General features: G+C 41.8%; 1 protein-coding gene across 9 annotated transcripts in view; it reads left to right on the top strand.

The window, feature by feature from the left end:
- LOC116062816 (electrogenic sodium bicarbonate cotransporter 1-like) overlaps positions 1-23,445 on the top strand; it is a 40,387-nt gene extending 16,942 nt beyond the window's left edge. For 4 of the 9 annotated variants that reach the window (XM_035991212.1, XM_035991209.1, XM_035991210.1 and 1 more), the window contains 16 exons: positions 2,295-2,449; positions 5,961-6,077; positions 6,498-6,672; positions 8,621-8,754; positions 13,221-13,486; positions 13,984-14,036; positions 14,176-14,361; positions 15,044-15,157; positions 15,848-16,009; positions 16,578-16,756; positions 17,475-17,547; positions 18,390-18,458; positions 19,496-19,669; positions 20,223-20,387; positions 21,058-21,131; positions 21,255-23,445. In XM_035991212.1, coding sequence (XP_035847105.1) covers positions 2,295-2,449; positions 5,961-6,077; positions 6,498-6,672; positions 8,621-8,754; positions 13,221-13,486; positions 13,984-14,036; positions 14,176-14,361; positions 15,044-15,157; positions 15,848-16,009; positions 16,578-16,756; positions 17,475-17,547; positions 18,390-18,458; positions 19,496-19,669; positions 20,223-20,387; positions 21,058-21,131; positions 21,255-21,360 — 2,202 coding nt within the window. In that variant the 3' untranslated portion in view covers positions 21,361-23,445. Of the gene's footprint in view, positions 1-2,294; positions 2,450-5,960; positions 6,078-6,497; positions 6,673-8,620; positions 8,755-13,220; positions 13,487-13,983; positions 14,037-14,175; positions 14,362-15,043; positions 15,158-15,847; positions 16,010-16,577; positions 16,757-17,474; positions 17,548-18,389; positions 18,459-19,495; positions 19,670-20,222; positions 20,388-20,539; positions 20,634-21,057; positions 21,136-21,254 lie in introns of all 9 variants that reach the window. The other 5 variants (XM_031317526.2, XM_031317525.2, XM_031317522.2 and 2 more) reach the window with 3 other exon arrangements.
- The last annotated feature ends 638 nt before the right edge of the window (positions 23,446-24,083 follow it).

The raw sequence follows: 24,083 nt of genomic DNA, 5'->3' as shown, positions 1-24,083 counted from the left end.
GGGAGATTTGTCTGGTTTTAATGTGAGGTTGTCTACTTGTATTAAGGAATTCCCTTGGGTGCCAAGTGTTTCTCAAATTCATGTTTTGTGCTTTGTTTTACGAGTGATTTATTTAGTTTATTGAAGCAAAATTATTGAACATTTTGCTTCGATCAGTAAAGCACGAGGACTGACCCAGAACACTAAATGGATCCTCTTTAAGCTCTGATTGGACTAATTAAACCCTGATTGGTTGTGAACCTGAGATAATAGCATTTTGAGTTTCTAGCCTGGAAATGTAGGATACCGATTCTTATCGCTCCACTCGGTCTAAAGGCAGTAACTGAATTACTTATAAACTGCATTATAGTAAGGAATGTGCCATAAATTACAATATAAAACGTCAATTAACAAGACGACGAGTCTGCCGCCATGCTTGCGGCTCTGTGGTGCTTTTAGTGTGTTCCATTTACCTCGGAACTCGGAAGCCGAAGCTGGGAATGACATCGCACCCGAGTTGAATGCGTTCCATTTACACGTCGGATTTTCATTGTTTTCATTAGCTCTAGCCAGGTTAGCCATTGTTAGCAATGCCAGTTAATAACAACGCATTATGCTGTTTTTTTGTGAATACAAACAGCGTAACCTGTCCACAGATAGAAGATGGACAGCAGTGTGTGTACCACTGATTTAGTGAGACACAAATAACACACAAGTGCTTATAACTGTATGTTACCAGTGCTATCACAACTGTTGATGCACGGAGCAGCCATGTTGGATTTTTAGCTCGCGGTACTCTGTGGTTGCTTGAGTTCCAAGCTTGGAAATCTGACTCCCGAGTACAAATGGAACGTGCTTTTTGAGCTAAATACTAACATCAGCATGCTCACAATGACAATGCTAACAAGTTTTAGCAGGTATCTATATATAATGTTTACCATATTAACCATCTTAGTTTAGCGTGGTAGCATGCTAACATTTGCTTATTAGTGCTAAGCGTAAAGTACAACGGAGGCTGTATGTCATTACTTTGCAGGTGCATGAAACTTTGGCTTGATGATGGCGCTAGATGTAAAAGTTAAAGAATACTGAACACAATTCAACCTTGTAGGGAACATGAATGTCTGTACCAAATTTCATGGCTAGCCATCAACTACTATCCAATCGTTTTCGAGACACTTCACTCAAAACCACAAACCTCACGGTGGCACTAGAGCAGTAGGATTACACCTCCTACAGTACTTGTCCTCGTGCCAAATGTCTCAGCTCTCTGGATATTGCTGTATTAATCATCACAGCAGTTTGCCTGACCAATCCTGTTGGCAGTGAACAACTTTATAGCTTAATAGTTAAGCTGTGTTTTGAAGTTGTGGGAGACAAAATTAGTTCTGTTGTCGGCAGAATAAATGCAATACAATAAGGCAAACAAACCATACAATACAGGTTTGTCAAATATATTGTTTGCTTTGTCTCCTTTGTGTCCCTGGTGTGTATCTCCTGACTTAACCCCTCTGTGTTGTCAGGAATGTTAACAGACAGCTCATGATGTTCTTAACCCTGAGAGCACCTTACCCACAAATTCCCACATGCCTCATCGCTCTTCCCAGTATATCTTGTATGTCAACACTGCAGGATGTGTTTTTCCAGGATTTCCTCTAGTTAAACTTTACCCTCTCAGCTCTCTTGTGAAGAGCGGCGTCACCTGCTTATCAGATGTTTTTGCGTCAGCAGCCCTTTAGCACTCTGTCTGCCTGTTCCTGTGGCCCCGGGGTGCACACAAATAATGACTCAATCTTTGTGTACGTTGTGGAAAAGGTTAGAAAGTGATTGGTTGTTAATATTATATTAGTGAGGTTGCAATAGTTGACTATTCCAATGCCATGCTGCACTCTGTGCCGGTAATTATAAAAGCGAGTATTTGGCTCATTGAAGTTGCAGATTTTGTTTTTCTACTCAAGCCCTGCATTAATAATTTAAGGACATCTTGGATTAGTGATTGGCTGATTTATTTTTCTTTTTTTTTTTTCTTCAAATATTTTTATCTTGTTATTTTGTTGAACAAATACACAAATTTGTACAGCGTCTGCCTATGACAGAGAAGATACTATGGAAAAAAATAAATAAAATGCAGTCCCTTCCCTAATCCCTCCCCCAGACTCATTCTCCCACTCATCTAACAGCCGGTACTTGAACGCACACACACACACACACACACACACACACACACACACACACACACACACACACACACAGTCTAGAGCAGTGTTGTTGATTGGCTGATTTCTAATAGGTTGGCTATGTTTGTTTGCTGCCAGGTGTTCCATGATATTGCCTATAAAGCGAAGGACAGGCAGGACCTGCTGGCCGGTATCGAGGAGTTCCTGGATGAGGTCATAGTGCTGCCGCCCGGAGAGTGGGACCCTGACATCAGGATAGAGCCACCCAAGTCTCTGCCCTCCTCAGACAAAAGGTCCGCTCTAATCCACACAACCTCATCCAAATGAATGAAGTCACTGCACATAAAATCTATTTAGTTTGTAACATTATAACAAGAGACAAAATCTTCCCCACATCACCTCATTCTGTTTTTCTTAAAGCGAGATTCTGTAACGTTTTTGTAAACAGCGGCTAAAATAATTATTGGAAGATGTTAAATGCAAAACTACTGTTTGGCTTTAAGGCTGAAATGCTGAGCTACTCTAACGGTAGCACAAGTGCAGATAAGTTTTAAAGTCAGAGAATGGACTCGGTAACGTTTGTTTTCAGCAATATTTACCTGAAGTTTCTTAACCCCCTGAGTGTATTGAATTAAGCAAAGGTGCATTTTAATATCTTATGAATGTAGCTTTCCACTCATAAGAAGAAAAGTGTTATCTCTTCTCTCAAAAGTTAAATAATTTCCCTTTTAATTCCGCTAACATCTTAATGTGAGTGATAACTGAATACAAAATGTCGCAGTCAGATTAAAAAAACGTAGATTAAGCCTAGGTGCTATATTATATTATATATACGTGTCACAAAGTTCAGAACAATGTGTGTGTTATGGAACAATCCGCTCACGATCGTTTTGTGTGGTTCGTATCTTATAATCGACCGGCTTGACCTCTGTGACTTGACTCTGAAATCAGTTACGAGCGCTCAGAGAACAAAGTGACACCAAACAGAGTTCAGTTAAACAATATTCTCAAGGTTTAATGGGACACAAAAGAATGTACACATTTTCTAGCAATCGCTCCATTCACTTTGATAACGTGAGAGTAGATGGGCACCAGAGGAAAGGAGGATTCATTGAAGGTAGGTTTGTGCAGATAATTCCTCAGGAAGGTAAACAGTGTAAGAATTTATGATACTAATTCAAGTCAGATGTGGAAGGCCTGGGTTAGTTTTCACAGAATGGAATGTGTGACAAGAATAACTAAACTAAAATCTTCCGTTCTTGGATCATGTTTACTTAGTTCAGGGTTATGTTAAAAACGAGCCCTTTTCTTATTGCATATAGGATTACACACTTATCTGCATGCATCCACAAAGCCCGCTGCCTGACAGGAAGCTACTTGAGGAAAAGAGACTCACCCAAATCGGTGAGATCGCTGACAGGGGTCAAAGGGAACACACATGGAGCCAAATGCTCCAGCTCACATGTGATGGCTGGAGATGGGTCAAAGACTCGCTAAACATGCATGACAGAGCTTCAGTCAACAGAAATTTACACACAACTTCAAGCCAAGTTTTCTTAAGTGATTACAACAAACTGGAGTAGACGCTCCTGATTTTTGTTCGCAGTTTGAAACGCGTGTCCTTTTTTATAATTGTTCATTTTAGGGCTGCAACTAACGATTATTTTCATAGTCGATTAATCTGTTGAATATTTTCTCGATTAATCGATTAGTTGTTTGGTCTCTAAAATGTCAGAAAATGGTGAAAAATGTGGATCAGTGTTTCCCAAAAGCCCAAGATGATGTCCTCAAATGTCTCGTTTTGTCCACAACTCAAAGATATTCAGTTTACTGTCACAGAGGAGAAAAGAAACTAGAAAATATTCACGTTTTAAGAAGCTGGAATCAAAGAATTTTTTACTTTTGTCTTAAATGACTCAAACCGACTAATCGATTATCAAAATAGTTGGCGATTAATTTAAAAGTTGACAACTAATCGATTAATCGAGTAATCTTTGCAGCTTTAGTTCATTTTAGGCCCAAACTCTGGCAATATTCTCCAGAAAGTATATAAGTAACCCTCATCAGCCCATACAAAAGCAGATGCGGTTGTTGAGTGGTAATTTTTTCTGATTTAGGAAGGTGGACTTCTGCTTCTAATTCTACCTCAGTAATCTCAGGGAGCGCTTTTTGTAATGATGAAAAGATAATCCTTCTAATGACACTGAGCAGTCTTCTTGGAACAAGACACAATAACAGGGTTCTCCCCAGGGTTTGGTGCTTTCTCACAAAGTGCCAGAAAATCAGTTAAGCACGGCAGCTTAGTCACAACAGTGTCACCCATGATCATAGATGGAAAAGTGTCTGTCTGAGCTATCTGCTCTTCATCAGCCTCATCTGAGTTTTGAAGTTCGTATTAGATTCTGCTTAGTAACAGGTTTGCAGTTACAGCATTGTAACAGGTTTCACTGGTGACTTTAATCCCATAGTGGTTTACACACTGCGCCCATTTTGGATCTCCCATTTCCGCATCCCACATGTCATTCATCCATTTCATGTGAAAAGGGTTAAATGAACATTTCCTTGAATAGGAATGTCTAATTTAGGGTGTGATGACTCTGTCCAGCCTACAAAAGGATCAGTGTAAAATCTACCACAGACTCGGGTTACAAAACACTTCAGAGTTTCATCTGGATCTTAATTAAATGGCTGAATTAGAGGCATATTAGCCTCTTTTGCATTTTTTGGTACTTAAGGTTTATCGTCATGTTATTGTGTCAACAGAAGCCCGTGTAGGTTCTTTTTTCTCTGACTTACCCATTCCTGTCTCCATAAGAAGCAACTCCACAAGAAATCAAGCCAGAGACCCTCTAAGTCCTTCCTTTCTCTTTTTTCTTTCCGTTTACTGTGTGCAACTCAACACCCATATTAAAAACAGAAAAAAAAACACTGCAGTTTTTGTATTTCGCACAGGCACAACACCCTCCCGACATGCACATAATCCTTGGTGTGAAAATCGGCACCGGTTCCAAAAACACTAGAGTTAAAATAATTTCAGATAGGAAACACCGTATCTGCCAGTACACGATATCTGGGAGCGGGAAACACCCCGCCCAAACCAGAAAGTACACTTACGGATCCTGGAGAGAGGCAGTCACACAAAGAATAACTTTAAAGCGACTCACCTCAGTGAAGGATCCCATCTCCGACACCAAGTTGTTATGAAACAAATCTGATCCCAATTGTTCTGTGGTTCATATCCTATCACCTACTGGCTTGGCCTCTGTGAGTTAACTCTGAATAGACTCAGAACAAAGTGACACCAAGCTGTGTTCAGTTCAACAATGTTCTCAGGGTTTAATGAGACACATACCAATATATGCATTTTCTAACATTCGCTCCATTCACTTTGATGATGTGGTAGTAGAGAGATAAGAAAAGGGTGCCAGAGAAAAAGGGGAAACAGTGTAACCATTTAGAATACCAATTCAGTCAGATGAGAAAGGCTTGGTTCAGAGTTTTGACAGAATGAAAGGTAACCGATTCTTAACTGCATAACCGAGTCTGCATATTTACAATAAATCAATCTGTTATGCCTGTATAGTATCATTTTAAATGGCATATTTTTTGCCCGAGTAGATGGTTTCTTGTTAATAGATTTCATATTTATAAACACTTAACATCCAGACATTTTCATAAAACAAAAGTGTGTATTGTTAAATGTGTTAAATGTAATGATTTGATTTGAACCCCATATTTTTGATTTTTTTTTTTTAAGACAGAATGATCATGGGATGTGACTGTTTTGTTTTCTGTTTTTTGAAGAAAGCACATGTATGCCGGATCGGAGGCGCCTCAGATGAACGGCGACACTCCCCATGATGCGGGACATGGGGGGGGAGGAGGACACGAAGTCGGAGAGGAGCTTATGTTCACTAAAAAGTAATTCGGGTTTCACTTTCTTAAAATAAAATGAGCAAAGAAGAATCATACCCTAGTGTAACATTGCCATGATCCTCATACTATTGGGTGGCTACATTGTGCCTTGTAGTCATCCTGATTATAATATTGATGGCAAGTGATATGTTGTCAGTGAAGATATGCATCGTAAAGTGAAAGTCTTGACTTGGAAATGTGTTTGTGGTCTTCCAGTAAGTTTCCAATGAGGAAATATTCCACACATGACTTAAAAAACGTTTAAAGTGCATTAGTGTAGCATAATATTTGGTTCCCCTTCATTTTGAAATATGTTTTCCTGACAAAAATATTTCCAAAGTAATCTTTTTTGCTTCCACCTATACGTGTAATTTCTATAGCAGATGCGATGCTGCACCCACTAACTTGAATGGTTCTGTGTTTAAGGTTTTGTGGAGGTCTTGTCCTGGATATCAAGCGGAAGCTGCCGTTTTTTGCCAGCGACTTCTATGATGCGCTACATATCCAGTCTCTGTCGGCCATCTTGTTCATCTATCTGGGCACAGTCACCAATGCGATCACGTTTGGAGGCTTACTTGGTGATGCTACAGATAACATGCAGGTAAGTGGTTTTATTATATGTACAATGAGGTAAGGTTTGCGTCTGCAGAGACATTGTGGCGCACAATCAAAGGGAAAGCTCCACACTGTTGTGTACAGCTGACTGCAGTCAAAACACATTTCCTGTTAACCTTGAACCAGTTTAACTTCCAAGTTGTGTTATGACGGCTGACAAAGTTTAACTCGGGGCCTGAAAGATGAACTGTGACCTAAATATGGCCACTCCAAAAAAAGCTGGACCTGAACCCAACTTTTAGTCCCTAGTATAAATCAAGCTTGGGCCTACATTTCCCATAGTACAACCTAAGATGGTATCTCTCATTATACCCTCACTGACTCCTAAATGCCTGCTTCTTTCAAACCCCCAGTTTGCTACACAGACTTTCTATCTTAAGCCCAAGCCAAGATAACCTTAATGAAATCATCATGTTTTTATTTTTTTCAAATTTTCAAAAGCTCCCTCGAGAGCCACAGACATTATATAACTGTTTTCACAGAGTAATTTCACGTGTAAAGGTGGTGGAGTTAGGGATTGGATCTGCTCCAAAATGTAATGGGTTCTTCCTTGGCCCATGCGACACCCTTCCACCAAGTTTCATGTAAATCAGGCCAGTAGTTTTCTAGGAATCCTGCTAACAGACAGAAAAAACACACAAACAGACAAACTGAGCCGAAAACATTACCTGTTTGGCGGAGGTAATAAACAGTAAACAAAAGCACTTCCCCTTTTGAGACAAAAAAATGACTAAAGTTAAAGCGAAGCAGCCCTTTGCATGTTTCATCATTTCCAGATTCTTAACCTAAAGGGGGCTGTGTTTTGCAGAGGTGCAATTCTGAGCCTTTATTTTGCTCACACAGTGTGAAAGTAACTAGATTAAAGAGCTGATAAGTACTGGTACATGCACTTGTCTCCTCTTCTTTATACTCACATAGCACATTTTGTTTTTTTGTTAATGAATTCAGAGAGTAGTAGAGTAGAATATGGCTCACAAGAGCTGGGCACTCTATGAATCTTTTTGTACACTCCTGGCATGAGGTTGAATCTGTTGGGGTTAGGGTCTGATGGCACAGCTAACAAACTAATGATCAACAAAAATAGTTCACTTCAGCTGATAAGCCATGCTAATTTGGAGCTCAAAGGTTCATACTGCATCCATCTGTTGTACCTGCTGCTGACAGGATTGCATATAGAAGAGTTGTACAATTGGGGTATAATAGCACAACAATGCTGCATCCCATCCAGGTGCCCCTGATAGCTGAGTGTGTGAGGTTGTCCCTGGCTTTGGCCGCTCTCCTGGCTTGGAGCTGCATCTGATCCGATCTGCAGAGCAACGGCCTCACGGATTTGCCCAAGCTGTAAATAACCACAGATCCAGATTACTCGGTCACTGTAGCCTCGTCATGGCTACATTTCCAATGACTGCTCCCCCACCCCCACACCCACCTCCCCTTTTCCACTCTGAGCACAGCGGAGGGAATCCCTTCCCTCTCCTGACCTTACTCGCAGATCTCAGAAATACAGTCAAGTTGTCAATTACTCATCCATCTACAGTGTCTACGTAGCATCAGGCTTGTAAAATATGCAGTCTTAACAACTGACGTGACTGGAAATTAAACAGGCCTGTCCTGATGGGCCAACCTTGCAGCTGTGTGATGTGTATAGGGAAAACAAAGTTTCCAGCTGAGTAAGCAGAATTATAGTATTAATGTTTCGAGGCTTAGAAAGGGTCGGAGAGAAAAATATTGTAAAAATGTGCGTGTGACTTTTAAAATGTCACAAATGGGTCTGTTGAAGTATTTCTTTCCACGCTGGTTGTTACGGAGTCGATGCTCAATGTATGAATGTCCGGTCTCATTTCATCTCTTCTGTATACTTTGTATGCTGAAAATGTTCCTTGAGCTATGTGTAAAGTCTGTATGTGTTTTTTTTTTTTTTTCCATGTGTGCAGGGAGTGTTGGAAAGTTTCCTGGGTACGGCACTGACAGGAGCAGTGTTCTGCCTGATGGCTGGTCAGCCCCTGACGATTCTCAGCAGCACAGGTCCGGTGCTCGTCTTTGAAAGACTCCTCTTCACCTTCAGCAAGTGAGTAGTTGCAGATCAAAATTAATTCAGTCACTTTGAAATCAAAGAATATTAGTGAGGGAGAAATAGAGTTCAGAAACAGCTGCAGTAGCCTGGCAGACATGTATAGATTGTCTATCCCCAAAGGACTTTATGTCATTTGTGTGTTTTAATAGAGATGCTATCCTAGTGCCCCCTGAAAATACAATAAAGTTAAAAGAACTAATACAAATCGATAATTCACATTTACAGTAGGATGGCAACTTTGCTTGAACCCTGTGGGGCCTACAATGTTGTATACGACAAATTATACCTTTTATGTCATATTTGGTATCTTCAGATCAATGCTGTGTAGAGACTGGCATGTTTTTGCATGAAGCTGAGATCTGCGGCATTTCTACGAGGTCTTTCTTGCATTGTAAGAATTGTAGGCCTTCCAGAAGCTTTGTAATCCAACTGGAACGTCTTTTTGTAGCATTTGATAGAAGAGGAAGGGGAGGAGGTGGTGAGGGGGTTTGGTAGAGGAGGCAGGGGAAGGCTGTGAGCTAAACCTGTAACAGTTCAGCTTGTTTGCTCTGTCACGGCTGCCTGTCTGCTTGTACCCCCACACACGGTGATCTCTTTCCGCACCCCCCTCACATTGTTGTGCTGCAGTTTGGCCTCCAGCTTCCTCCGGTATAAGTCCTTACACTCCCCTAGTTTCTCCCACGGTTCCCGTTGCACTTTCCTTAGTTCCTGTCAGTCCCCTGACCTGAAAGCTTTCTTATTATTCTTTAGAAGGACCTTCAGGTCACTGGTGATCCACGGCTTGTTATTCAGAAAGCAGCATCGAAAAGGGTTTATTTCCATAGTATGTTAAACTTTCGTGGAATTTGTCTTGCTTGGTGCATACATACACAAACAAACAAGAATAACTGATTGTTTGTGTATGTATGCATAACTATAACTGCAATTTTTTTTTACTGTTAAGGTAAAGAGTCTATGTCATGGGGGCCTTTTTGAGGAGCCTGACCGCAGATGGGAAGAAACTGTTTTTATGGCATGAGGTTTTGGTCCTGATGGGCCGCAGCGTCCTGCCAGAGGGGAAATGTTCAAACAGTTTGTGTTTCCAGGGATTAGAGGGGTCGGCTACAGTCTTTCCTGCCCGCCTCAGCCTCATGTAGAAATGGCAAATTGCAGCCAATCACCTTCTCGGCAGAGCGGATGATACGCTGCAGTCTGCCCTTGTCCTTGCTCCATCACCAGGTGGTGATGGAGCAGGTGAGGATGGTCTCGATGATGGCCGTGTAAGAGTGAACCATCATAGTCTTTGGCAGGTTGAATTTCTTCAGCTGCCGCATCATCTGCTGGGCTTTTTGATGAGGGCGCTGATGTTCAGCTCCCACTTAAGGTCCTGGGAAATGATGGAGCCCAGGAAGCGGAAGGACTCCACAGTGTTGACTGTGTAGTCACCCAGGGTGATGGGGGCTGGTGGGTCTGCGTCCGTCCTGAAGTCCACAACCATCTCTTCAAAGCGTTTAGCTCCAGGTTGTTCTGACTTCACCAGGTGGTCAATCTCCCACCTGTAAGCGGACTCATTCCCACCAGAGAGGATTCCGATGAGGGTGGTGTCGTCGGCGAACTTCAGGAGCTTGACAGACTGGTGACTGGAGGTGCAGCTGTTGGTGTACAGGGAGAAGAGCGGAGGGGTAAGGACACAGCCTTGAGGGGAGCCGGTGCTGATGGTCAGAGAGTCAGAGACGTGTTTCCCCAGCTTCACACGCTGCTTCGTCAGACAGGAAGTCTGTGATTTGCCTGCAGGTGGAGTCAGGCACATTCAGCTGGGACCGCTTGTTCGGCAGAAGAGCCTTGACGATGGTGTTGAAGGCAGAGGTGGGGCACGTTCAATCTAAAAATGGTGTGCACCGTTTAGCTACGGTTTCCTGGTTATATCCTCGGAACGGTGTGAAATGGGCTTTGAGTTATGTTTTCTCTCGTTTGGTGGGGGTGTGTCTCTCGTGTCCCAGGCAGCGTTGGAGAAGTTACTTTTAAAAAGTAGTGTTTGCTCGTTACTTCTTAAAAAAGTAATCTGTTACTTTACTTAGTTACCCCTTATGGAAAGTAACTTTTTACTTTACTCGTTACTTTTAAAAGCAGGGGTCTCTGGCAGAGACTGAAGTTAATTACACAAAAACTGTCTTTGACCATAAAGCCAATCAAAGGTTTATCAGTGAAGTGTCTGAACTGCACTGCAGACTGGATTCTCTACTCACAGAGTGACGGCTGATTCATTATGAACGAGTCCAGCGTGGGTTGAATGCACATCAGCAGATCATTGGTGTTACACGGTGTTAGTGTATACTATGTAATGTCTGTATCGACTTGTACCGGTCGCGCAGCCACGATGGTCCGTGCATTGTCGTAGACACATGCAGCCTCTGCGTGTCCGTGCAGCGGTCCGCTGCGTGTATGTATGAGGCCATCTCCACCGCAACCATCTGTGAGGTTGTCAGCTTTGTGTCTGCCTGGCTCAGAGCGCCGTCCAGCAGAAAGCCACGAAGCTTAAAACGCTCTCAAAAGTTAGCTTTGGCTGCTTCTCGCTTGCCATGATTACACTGCTACCATCCTCTGTCACGTCTCGTGTGGAGCTTGTGAGCGCGCAGCTGAGAAGGCAGTGTCGCTGTCAAATCTGTCCCTGGGAAAAGTAACGTTGCGCCGAATTGAAAAAGGAACTACGTTTCGTTACCAAATTTTCAGTAGTAGTGCGTTACACTACTTTTTTACCCAAAAAAGTAGTTGCGTTACTGTAACGCGTTACTTTGTAACACCCAACACTGGTCCCAGGTGATAACCAATCAGCAGAGACATGTCTGTATACACGTAATAAAAAGGCACAGCGCTTGCGCACACAACAGCGTGTTCAACGCGCGCCATGTTGACTGCATCGTCCACAGACAGACAGGAGGCATTGAGGGGGTGTTGGGGTTGTGGTAGAGGAGGCAGGGGAAGGTTGTGAGCTAAACCTCTTAAAGTAACAGTTCAGCTCGTTTGCTCTGTCACGGCTGCCTGGTGTCTGTTTGCTTGTACCCCCACACCCAGTGATCTCTTTCATCCCCATCCACACCTCCTTCACATTGTTGTGCTGCAGTTTGGCCTCCAGCTTCCTCCGGTATAAGTCCTTACACTCCCCCAGTTTCTCCCACAGTTCTTGCTGCACTTTCCTTAGTTCCTGTCAGTCCCCAGACATGAAAGCTTTCTGACTATTATTTAGAAGGACCTTCAGGTCACTGGTGATCCACGGCTTGTTATTCGGAAAGCAGCGTACAGTCCGGGAGGGCATGGTGATGTTTTCACAGAATTTAGTGTACTCTGATGCAGTCTGTCATGTTATTGATGTTCTCGCCATGTGGCTCACGGAACTCGTCCCAGTGTGTAGACTCAAAGCAGTCCTGCAGTGCCTCCTCAGCCTCCTGAGTCCACCTCCTCACAGTCCTTGTGGGGACAGGCTGCCTCTGGACAAGCATACTTTGGAGTCAGCAAGACAAGTTTGCGATCCGATCTGCCGAGTCGGGGCAGTTGCACTGTATGCATCCTTAGCATTAGCTAAAAAATGATGTCTATAACTTGATTGTGCATTGCATTGTGTTGAGGTTATGCAAGCATTATTACACAAGGACAACAGGCAATCCAAATATTGGGGAAAATGGCTTGTTGTGGTTAATGTGTGTTTATTTTTACAGTATCTCACTGGAACTTTTTGTGCTTACTGTAAATCTGCTGTCAGTTTCCAGCTGACTACATTTTCCTTGTTTTTGCCGTCAACTTCGCGTCCCGATTTACCCAGCGGTCACTTGTTTATCTATTAATACATATAGAGTCCATCTATTTCACCTCTGGGAAGCAGTAATTGTGCAGATTTAACATGTAATTTCACAACACCTAATGGGTATTAAATGTTGTTAAATAATGATGTCTCTCTCCTCCTTCCACTGTACTCGCTTCCTCTCCCAGAGAGAGTCATCTAGCATTACTGAACACCACGCTGACTATGTTCCATTATTAATAATTCACTCTCATTTAATTTTACACTGTGAGTGAAGAATGTTGTGGCCTCTGTGTCCGCCAAATGTTTCCATGCCTCTCGCCAACGGTTGCTGAGTCAGCAGCAGCTGTTAGCTTGTCTACATCTGTTGGATACGTATACCACAGGTGCATAATTTCCATTTAAAGAAAAAGCCTGCTGACAACTCTGGTTGCCAGTGTTTCACAGCTTCAAAAAAACCAACATTTTATTTTGAAGGGCTCCAGAGAATGACAATTTTTTCAATTATTTTTTTACAAACCTTTTTAAAAGCACTTTTAAGAAAGACTAAACTTCATATAATTCCGGTTAGACAGAGGGGATTGAAAGTACAGCGAATTCTTGGAGGGATTATACAGTAATTGTAGGAAATATACCTGTACATAATGAATCACTCCCTCCGTGCCAAATGTGTCCTTCTCCTCAGAGACAACGAGCTAGACTACCTTGAGTTTCGGCTGTGGATCGGCCTGTGGTCGGGAGTATTCTGTCTGGTGCTGGTGGCCACGGATGCCAGCTTCCTGGTGCAGTACTTCACGCGATTCACCGAGGAAGGCTTCTCTGCGCTCATCAGCTTCATCTTCATCTACGACGCTTTCAAGAAGATGATAAAGCTGGCCCACCACAACCCGATCAACTCCGATTACGACCCCAACCTTGTCACTTTTTACGACTGCAGCTGCATGCCTGCTGGTATGTACAGTAGTACGAACTTTTACTGCAGCAGATTAAGAGAAATTGCTGGAATGGCCACGTAAAGATAGATTAAAGAAGGGTGGTCACTGTATCCCGTAACATAGGCAGCGTCTGATACCACAACTCTGTGATCTTGAACTACCCTTTGCCTAAAAACTCCCTATTGTTTGGCGCCGTCAGACTCTGTATATCACCAGTGATACCAGGCCGTGAAAGCTCAACCGTCGTATTTGGTTTTGTCCCCTTTGGCAGTGATGTTTCTACTGTATGTTTAACAAAGCTTTCAACTTATTTTCCCCCTGTTTACAGTGGAGATAACAAATGTTACTAGTATAAGTTGGCCTGTAGATAGCACTGTTTACTTTCAACAGCCAGTTTCTGTGTCACAAGTGACTTGGCAGGATCGTTTGGGGGAAGAGATGTTGATACTGATCCAAAATTGCAAGTGTGATACTACTGTAATAGTTTTTGTGATTATTGTTTCTCTTTACTAGGAAACTCCTCACATCCTCTTGATGTCTCTGCATGGACAAACAGTACTGATCTGGTATGTAGTGTCCTTGTTTTTGTGACATTTAGTAGCATGGTTTTGGAATTTAAAAAAAAAACTGTAGCTTAATTCATTGACAAAGCTCCAAATATTGTTGCCTGTTGATTAATTGTTGCCTGTCCTCTTTTCTCTCCAGTCTGTGAATGCCACCTGGGCGTCCCTGACCAAGCAGCAGTGTCTGAAGGTTGGGGGGCAGCTGGTGGGAGGGGCCTGTGACTATGTGCCTGACATCACCTTGATGTCCTTAATGTTGTTCCTTGGGACCTACACCTGCTCCATGGGTCTGAAGAAGTTCAAGGCGAGCCGCTTCTTCCCCACCACAGTGAGTGAAAGCACCCATCAACGGAAATGTGGCAGGTTTTTTTTTTTTCAATTCTGGTGCCTAAAGCAGTGAACATCAAGGGAACCAAGACGAGTGACATTACATATGTTTGTGGTGTTCACCACACACTTAACTGGCAATTCTCAGCTTAGTCGACAACACTCAAATGCCAGTGAGAGTCAATGTGGGAAGGTCAGATTTCACATTATTAAGTGTTTGAGGCAAAGAAAGCATGAGGCTAAAACTCATTAACAATTATTAGTCACCAATTGGTGAACAACTGTGTTTACTCGCTATAAATGTCAGATATAATTGCACTCGCTGCACTTGCAGTATCAAAAGCGCACACTCAACCAGGTAATGTGTTTATCTACAAACCACGTAGTTTAACAGTCTGTAGAATTTTTTTGGGGTGGCATTGTAGGCCTTTATTTGATAGGACAGCTTAAGATATGAGAGGGGAGAGAGGGAATGACATGCAGCAAAGGGCCGCAGGTCGGAACTGAATCCGCGGCCGCTGCGGCAAGGACTGAGCCTCTGTGCATTGCACTCTACCAGGTGAGCTACCCAGGCGCCCCAGGCTGTGGATTTTTTCAAAGATGAAAATGTCACTCAGGCTTCAAACTGCCACAAGCAAAACAATAAAGCTGTCAAACCTGCTGTAAATGTTTACCTCTTCCAGGTGAGGAAGCTCATCAGTGACTTTGCGATCATCTTGACCATTCTCCTCTTCTGTGGCGTGGACGCCTTTGTCGGTGTGGACACTCCAAAGCTCATAGTGCCAAGCGAATTCAAGGTACATAGCACACAAATGGAAGAAGTACTTGTAATAGAAAAGTGACATACATTCACATAAACCTAGTCACCGTTTCATTAGTGTGTCTGGAATCATTTCACTGAATTGTTTTTAGCTGAATGACAGTGGCCAGCCAGGTGTAGTTTCCTCTGATTACACTGATAATGATCCATGTTTCTGCTAGAAAGCCTCTGAAACTCTTCAAAATCCCAGTATAATGCTTTCTTTGTAGTTTGCCCAGTAAGCGATACGTGAAACTAAGGCACTGTCAGTCTTGGAGATTGCTACTCAAATGTTCCTCGGCTGGCGTTAAGACCACGCAGCCTTGACATACAGGAAAGAGAAAGATAGGGTAGAGGAGCGGGTAGCTGCATCAAATAACACAGGAGATCTTATACTTGCAAGTACAGAGCCAGCTTTGTTTGAACACAGAGTCTTAATTCACAGATTCCAGTCATGTAATAATGCACCAGTAATTTCAGACTCAGTTCGGTGTTAAGACTCTCTGAACGTGTAACAGAGTAATCACTTCCAATTAGGTAATTTTTCTGTTCTATTTGAGATGTTATCCATGTGATGAGATCTCGGCTGTGTACACATAGAAATAAGCCGATGCACTAGTCAGGTGTGTCCGTGTATTGACGTCCAGGTCACTTTAACAGCCTTGTTCTTCATCTGATTTTTGTCTAGCCCACGAGTCCACTGAGGGGCTGGTTTATTCCTCCTTTTGGAAGGAACCCTTGGTGGGTGTACCTGGCAGCCACAATCCCCGCTATACTGGTCACCATTCTGATATTCATGGACCAGCAGATCACCGCTGTGATTGTCAACCGGAAAGAGCACAAACTCAAGGTTGGTGCGCCACCTACAAAGTTTTATTCATTCAGAAAATTCTAGGATATAATTTAAGGAAGCACTTCAATAATGGTGGAACTGGACAGGAAACTACTGAAAAAAGGGCTGTAGTGAGGATTTTAGAAGGGTAAGAAATGACTAGCCACCCAAAATACCTGTAAAATGTTCTTTTTCCACAAGTGTTACAATTTGCAGCAAATATATTGTATCTCCCTGCACGCTTGTCTAAATGCTGTTTAAAAGACTGTTAAATGGTGACGAATGTCTGGTGAAAAAAATGCAAAACCCCTTCATTTTTATAGTAAAATAATTTGTTGTATTATATTTGTATGTATTGTAGAATGCTAACGCCTTCTAATAAAGGCATCAAACCTCACAAATTTCCTGGTAGGTTTGGCCTTGCCTGCTATTGGAATACATTTGTGTGCACCACTAGGTCATTCATTGGATGTCTTGAGAAAAAAAAACCTCTTTTTAAAAACCAGCTCTTGATGCATACTTCATCCTTTGGTTCACTGTGAGAATCTCATTCTTCTGCCTCTTCTTTCCTCCTCTCTCCTCTCAGAAAGGAGCAGGGTATCACTTGGACCTGTTATTGGTTTCCATCCTGATAATCATCTGCTCTTTCATGGGCCTGCCATGGTACGTGGCTGCCACGGTCATCTCCATCGCCCACATTGACTCTCTGAAAATGGAGACCGAGACGTCGGCCCCCGGGGAGCAGCCTAAATTCCTGGGTGTCAGGTGAGTAACACAGCTGCTGCTGCACACGGCGTTGGCGTTTCTTACATGATGGTCCAGAGAGTTTGGACCTTGGTTCTCTGTTTTTATTACTTTAGAATAATTTGTATACTCTATTTTTAGAGTATTGTGGTACAGTGGGAGGTAGTTAATTACATTTATTTTGGATTCCCAATCCGATTTTTAGGACAATTGGCCGTATTGCTGCGTGTAAAATCCATACCAAAAGTTTCTTTGCCCACAAAAGACAAAATTGTGTCATGCACAATTTTCCTTAATACATCTGAAAGTGTGCGCAGGTGTACAAGCCTCATTTCCTCCTGCTATACTCTCATGAATAACCATAAATGGTCAATGCCGAGCCTTTTCCTGTTTATAAAGGAATCCTCAGGAAGTAGAGAAACGGAAGAAGACAAAAAAAAAGACAACAATCTTTAAAAAAGGGCAGAAAGTGGGAAATAATGTAGACCCTACATAGGCAGATATACATATACTTGCACATCAATTGTACTTTTCAGATGGTTGATAGATGTTTGAGACATCCCTTGTACAAAGACAAGGTTTCAGTCTGTATATTAATGTAGATGTTATTATCTCTAGTGAATTTGGTTCTCTGGAATTAAGCTGTTATTAGAGAAACATGCTACGAACTGTTTTTGATTCAGATTGGTCAGATTTGGTCATTGATTAATTTGTTTTTCTCTTTTTTCCACCAATCCAGGGAGCAAAGAGTCACCGGTATCTTTGTGTTCCTCCTGACAGGACTCTCTGTCTTCATGGCCCCGATCCTAAAGGTAGTGCTCCAACTTCTTAATTCTTCCATGGAAATATGGATTACTGTCTGCCTCTTTTAGGACAAACTCCTGTCACACCCCTCTTAAATTTCAAATAATTTCAAATCTTGTATTCATCCGATTAGGAACTCCCATAGTTGAAGTAATTTGATGTGAAATAAGCATGTTCATCGGGGCTTAACTTCCGATTGCAGCTGAGTGCCTTCTCGAGTTTCCATTCCCACATTAAGCTGCCAAACAAATAATGTGTAGTCAGTGAGAGGAGATTGTTAGGGCTGGTGCTCCCCCTTGTGGACATTTTGAATGTAGTGCTGTTGATCCTGTGAATACATTTTCCTTTTCCAGACTGGCTTGTCACCTAGTGTACTCTGGCGAAAGATGCAAAATGTTTAGTGCAAATTATGACGTATGCTGCAAATTTATTTTCATCTGTCATGCTTTTACTTTACTTTTGGTTTAATTATTGATTATGCATTTAGATGGCAAATGGATTTCTGCACTAGCTTGCTTGATTGTAGTGTTTTCCCCGACTGCTTTAAAGTTGCATGACTAATACTGAGCAAGTAGTTGCCAAACCTGCACCAATAGCAGCCAAGTGATTGCACTGAGGTGTCTCCTAAAAGAACATTCCTAGAAAAGCTGCTTGTGGATTATTTTTAAACCAAACAATGATGCTCAAAATAAACTTTCCTAAACATTACCTGTATGAAGCAAGCTCTAACATCTTGACCATCTCTACCTCTTCCTGTCTTTTAGCATTTATTAAACCTAAACTAATGTTACTACATTCTTTTATAATATCATATTAATAACAGTTTTTCATTGTGCTCCCTGTGCTTCAGTTCATTCCCATGCCTGTGCTCTACGGTGTGTTCCTCTACATGGGTGTGGCATCACTCAATGGCGTCCAGGTGAGTGAGTCTGACCTGTTCAGTGCCTGCTGACCAGTGTTGGACAAGCGACTTGAAAAATTGTAATCAATTGCCCATTACATATTACTCAGTGAAAACAAATTGCAATAACAAGACATTGTGGATTGACAAACAGCCAGCCCGCGGTTAGGAAGTATTTACTCAGTTAATGTTAGCTTAGCCCCAGTGATAGCGGAGTATTTTCCCCCAGGACGGCAAAGGCATGTCTAAAATGTGATATTTCTTTTCCGAGGATGGCGAAGGCATGGCTTGCCCTATTCTGCCTCTGATTGGCTTACCCTGGTGTTCTTCCCCTAAACAATCCCACTCCTCAAGCCTACACCTAACCAATCCAACCAACGAAGACAATCAACCAACAACAGCTAATCAGAGGCAGAGTAGGGCGGGTCATGACTTCGTCATCCCAGGAAACGCAACTTTGCAGTCCCAAATACACCTGTCACTACTTCTCTTAATATATCCATGGGTAGTGACAACACCTCCCGCTAACTCAAACGTTGTCTTATTAACATGTTGTGTCTTAGCTGCTAGCTAGCCACCATTAGCTTATCTTATCATTGTGTGTGTGTGTGTGTGTGTGTGTGTGTGGGGGGGTGTGTGTGTGTGGGTGGGTGGGTGTGTGACCCTATTCTGCCTCTGATTGGCTAGTACTTGTTGGTTACGTTTAGGCAAAAGGAGTGGGATTGGTTAGGGTAAAAATGTCAGGGTAAGCAAAAAAAGAAAAGTTACTGAATTTCAAATTGTAATCCTGTTACTGGAAAAAGTAACTACATTACTGTGAAGCATTACTAACATGTTACTTAACAAAGATAAATACACCCTTAAAATAAAACGGTATGTAGGAGCCTGTCACTCACAGTAATAAGTAACAACCATATAATAAAGAGGTAGTGAGCTCCTGTGCGATGGAAAATGTCGGCAGTATCTTGCATATGCTACGCATATATTGTTAAACATATTGTTAACATATTGTTCTCGTGACCTGACTGGCCTGCTTGTCTGTGTGCTTGTGTCAGTTCATGGACCGCCTGCAGCTGCTCCTGATGCCAGCCAAGCACCAGCCGGACCTGATCTACCTGCGGCACGTCCCACAGAGACGCATCCACCTCTTCACCTTCATCCAGGTCCTGTGTTTGGCCCTCCTCTGGATCCTGAAGTCCACCGTGGCTGCCATCATCTTCCCTGTCATGGTGAGAAACGGCTGCAATCACTGATGTAGCTGGACACAATTACAGCAGAGCAATATCTGGGCATGAACGCAGTCCATATCGACAACGTTTAATTTCCGGAATTGTCCAGGTGTCGCCAGAAATTCCACCGGATGTCCCTCATTTTAGGCCAGATGTCCGTCACCTTCCGCTTTCTTTGTGTTGGCATTATAAACTCTGGTCGATTCATGAGGACTATGGTTAACTGCTCCTCAGATCTCTGCAGGGTAAATCCAGACAGCTAGCTAGACTATCTGTCCAATCTGAGTTTTCTGTTGCACGACAAAAACTACTTTTGAATGTACACGTGTTCCACCAAAACAAGTTCCTTCCCAAGGCTATTTTGCAGAGCCGCCATTGCTCCGTGCAGGATGATTGTGATTGGTTTAAAGAAATGCCAATAAACCAGAGCATGTTTTCCTCCCATCCCGCAATGCTGTGTGGACTAGCCAGACCCTCCTCCAGAGAGCTGCGGAGGAAGATCTGGCAATGCAAGATTACATGAACGCCAATCAAACTATTTCTGTGTCTACAGATCTTGGCGTTGGTTGCCGTTCGCAAGGCCATGGACTGGGTGTTCTCCCAACATGACCTCAGCTACCTGGACGACGTCATCCCAGAGAAAGACAAGAAAAAGAAAGAGGATGAGAAGAAGAAGAAAAACAAGAAGAAGGGAAGCATAGACAGCGAAATCGACTTCGTATGTTAACCATTCTTTCAACCTTAATATTTAAATGGAATGTACATGGAGATAACCAAAAAGCCATTGTTCTCGTGATTGTCTACAGCCACCTGTAGATCCTCACATTTAAAGTCCATATGTGTTAATGTTCTCCCTCCCTCCTCCTACAGTCTGACTACCCCTACCAAGAAAATGTACCCAGTATAAAAATCTCTATGGATATAATGGAGCAGGAGCCCATGTTGGGTGCTAAATCTATGGATAGTGAGTACTAGCCAGGGCTTGCTTTGCCATAGCTCTAACGGCGGTTCAAACTTAATTTCTAAAGACTTCATGCTCACATTTCTGCTGTCATACTAGCCTTCTTGCAGGCACTAACAAATGTACCAGCTTAACAGATCAATATGCTTTTCTCACTATATTTTGACAGCTTACCAGATCAATATGCTTTTCTCGCTATTTTTTAACAGCTTACCAGATAAATATGCTTTTCTGACTGTTCTTTAACGCTGCTCTAACCAGCTAGTTTCAACAGATTTTTCTTACTGTTATAAAAGCAGCTTTGCGGCGCTTGCCTTCTTTTCTTTTCTCTCGTCTTTTCTGCTGATCCATTTCAGATTTTTTGTGAAGTATGTATTTAAAGTTATTTTCTTCAAACCCCCCCCCCCCCCCCCCCCCCCCCCTCCAGGAGATAAACCCCAGAATTTCCTTAACCCGCATTCAACGTGCTGAGCACTACTTTGAGTCTCCAACAGTGGCAGAGTGAGTGAGTACCAGCTCGGCCTTTGCATCACACATTTTTTTCTCTGAAATGAAATGCGCAAGTATGATTATGAGTTCATACTGCACCATATTTATATTACTCTGAATTTCTTCCTCTCTCAGTCTGGACAGGGGTCCACACACAAAAGGCTTGCCTCAGATTGGAATAGACAGGGGCTCTAAGGATAAAGCTTTCTTCTGGAGGAAGGGCTCCGAATCAGATCTGTGAAGGAATTATCCAAAGATGCAACAGAACCAGCGCAACATGGCAAACATCCTCTTTTGTACTATTGTACCACTTTGTAACAGTATTTTTTTTTTTTTTCAAATATTCCCTGTGTGAGGATTTCAGTCAGAATGGGTGGAAGTATTTGTCGTACAATTGAAACACTTTGGTGGTACTGAATTTAATGAGGGCTGACACAGGATAGGTTTGAGCACTCTTCATCTGCATGAGTTATTGCAGAAAACAAAAGGTCTACTTAAGGTCATCTATCTGCAGTTTTTATAGGACATTAATATCTTATGAATGTCTATGCTAATAATTTATAACAAGCATCCAGCTAAAGAGGTTTTATCATAAAATATGTCCGGGGTACAGTAAGTTTGTAGAACAAAGATTTCTTCCAAATAGCCCCGGACATAACCAGCCTCTCGCCTGATAGTACTGTTTTGAATATGGTAGTTATTTTTTAATGTTCCTTGTGGAGTTTGAATCACGACTACTGGAATGTTAAGATTAAAACAAAGTGGAGGTACTGCATTTCCTCCTTTTTACTTATAATGAACAAAAGGGCTACAAAAGGTCATCTGTGCACAGTCACATTAATTTGATATGTATGGGCATATCAATTATTTATCAAGCATCCATCTAAGGCTGCATATTCACAAAACACATCCAGAAGAGCGTGTGAGAATACCATGTTTGTTTCACTATGGTAAGAAGTAAATGGCTCAACCATACAAACTGGAACTTTTTGGAACATTTTTGTCAAATTTTTCCTTTTTCTTATATTTATTATATTTAAACTCTCTGCAAATTAATTTCCTGTTTTAACCGTATGGCTTTACCATTTAACTTCCCCATTTGTGCAAATTTGAAGCTATTCTTTCTGTGGTCTGTTTCCACTAAGCTGTCTTTTCCCTGTTTTAGGGAGGTATAGATTATACCTGGATGTAGCTCTACCTCTTAAATTTCTGTAGGTGCCAGGCATTATATATTAAACATCTGTTTGTTTGTGATCAAACACTGATTTATGTTACTCCAACTGGCACTGCGTAGGATCTCTGAATCTTCACTTTGAGGTCCTTTTTGCTCTGTGACCCTTAAGATATTATATTTTTTTTTCCCTTCTGTTTGTCTATATGAAATAATTAGGGATGATTTTTGCCGTGTTTTAAAATGTAATTCCACAAAAATCACATTTTAGATTTTTATCCCAAATTTTTTTTTGATGTTTCGCATACAGAATTTAGGGGGAAAGTGATGGCCTCTAACATTCTCACACACTTGACTGTGAACTCAACCCTAAAAGCCTATTTGAGTTTAACTTTCCTTCTTAAAATGTGATCATGTTTAAAATCTGAGTACTTTTTTTTTTTTTTTTTTTTTTTAAATCATGCTATGTGTATGTTTTTGTTTTTTTAATGCAAATCAACAAACTATCACTGTGAGGCAATGAAATGTTGTGACTTCCAGTCCTGGAAGAACTACTGCTTTATAGCATACAGTTGACAATTGACATTTTGATAAGACACTATCTTTAATGTATCATTATCTAAATTCCATTTGGTGACAGTTTTATGTCTTAAATGTTCCTGTATTATTGAAACGACTTGATCATGCTTCTATTGCTCATTGAAGTACACACTGTAATTTAAACTGATTTAGGATATGAATGCATATCTGAATGTAATATATCTCAATCATTTGAAATGCATATATTCCTTGAAGAAAAGGATGTGCACAATCAGCGCTGCATCTGATCTGATTTGTAGTGCAAAAAAAGGGCTATAATTAATGCTTTCACAATCACGTCAATATGCTGTCAAGATGTGAAGCACAAGAAAGTTGTTTTGAACCAAAAATCCAAAACCACATTGTCTTCCGCTCTGTTCTGTGATCTGTACGTCTTGACTTTTTGACTCTTGGGTTCTGATTCCACAATCGATGTAACATTTTTGAACTCTGAAACCAATTTTATACAACAATCTTATGTGCTCTAATTACCATAGCAAGCAGATGTCTGTTTTTTTTTAAGGTGTAGTGTTTTGAATGAGAGCAATAAAACAGTCCAAATGATTCTTAAACACATAGTTGTTTTTCTTTTAATCACTCATCTTTAAGAGGTTGGACCATGTAGCTCCCAAAGGATGGGTTTTCAAACGAGGGCTGGAAACAATGATGTGTGAAGTCTGACTACAGCACTACATGACGAGAGTTTACTTCTATACATTTTATGCAAGCATACATGTCAATTAAGGTCACAACGTGTTTTAAGACTTCTGCCAGTGGCTACAACAATAGGGTTACAGCATGTGAAATTCATACAGAGAAGGCATGTAATGAGAATATTGTCTCTTATTCAGGGAGATGCAGGCACGTGGAGTGCACGTGTGTTTTTAAGGGGGTGAATTGGGTTGAATTCAAGCTCCGAACTAAGCCGTGCTCAGTCTCAAAGCAAAGATGAGAGAGGATGGCTGCATAGTTTCCATGATCACAGGACTTGGGTCGGCTGTAATGAAACTAATTGGCTAATTACTAATAGTCATGGTGTTCTGACTCATAGTTCACTGCCAAAAGTAAAAAAAAGTGCCTAACAATTAACTCCTCTGGTATGGGAGAGAACATCAAGGGCTTTTCCTGACATTCGTTCAGGTTAATGTTATTGGGTATTGCATGTGTTGCCTGAGTGCCTAATATGAGCGATGGCGTGAAGCTCAGGAGGGGAT

The sequence above is a fragment of the Sander lucioperca genome, chromosome 14 (assembly GCF_008315115.2).
Source record: "Sander lucioperca isolate FBNREF2018 chromosome 14, SLUC_FBN_1.2, whole genome shotgun sequence".
NCBI lineage: Eukaryota > Metazoa > Chordata > Actinopteri > Perciformes > Percidae > Sander > Sander lucioperca.
Note: the sequence above shows the minus strand (reverse complement) of the source record. Positions and strands in the feature narration are given on the sequence as shown.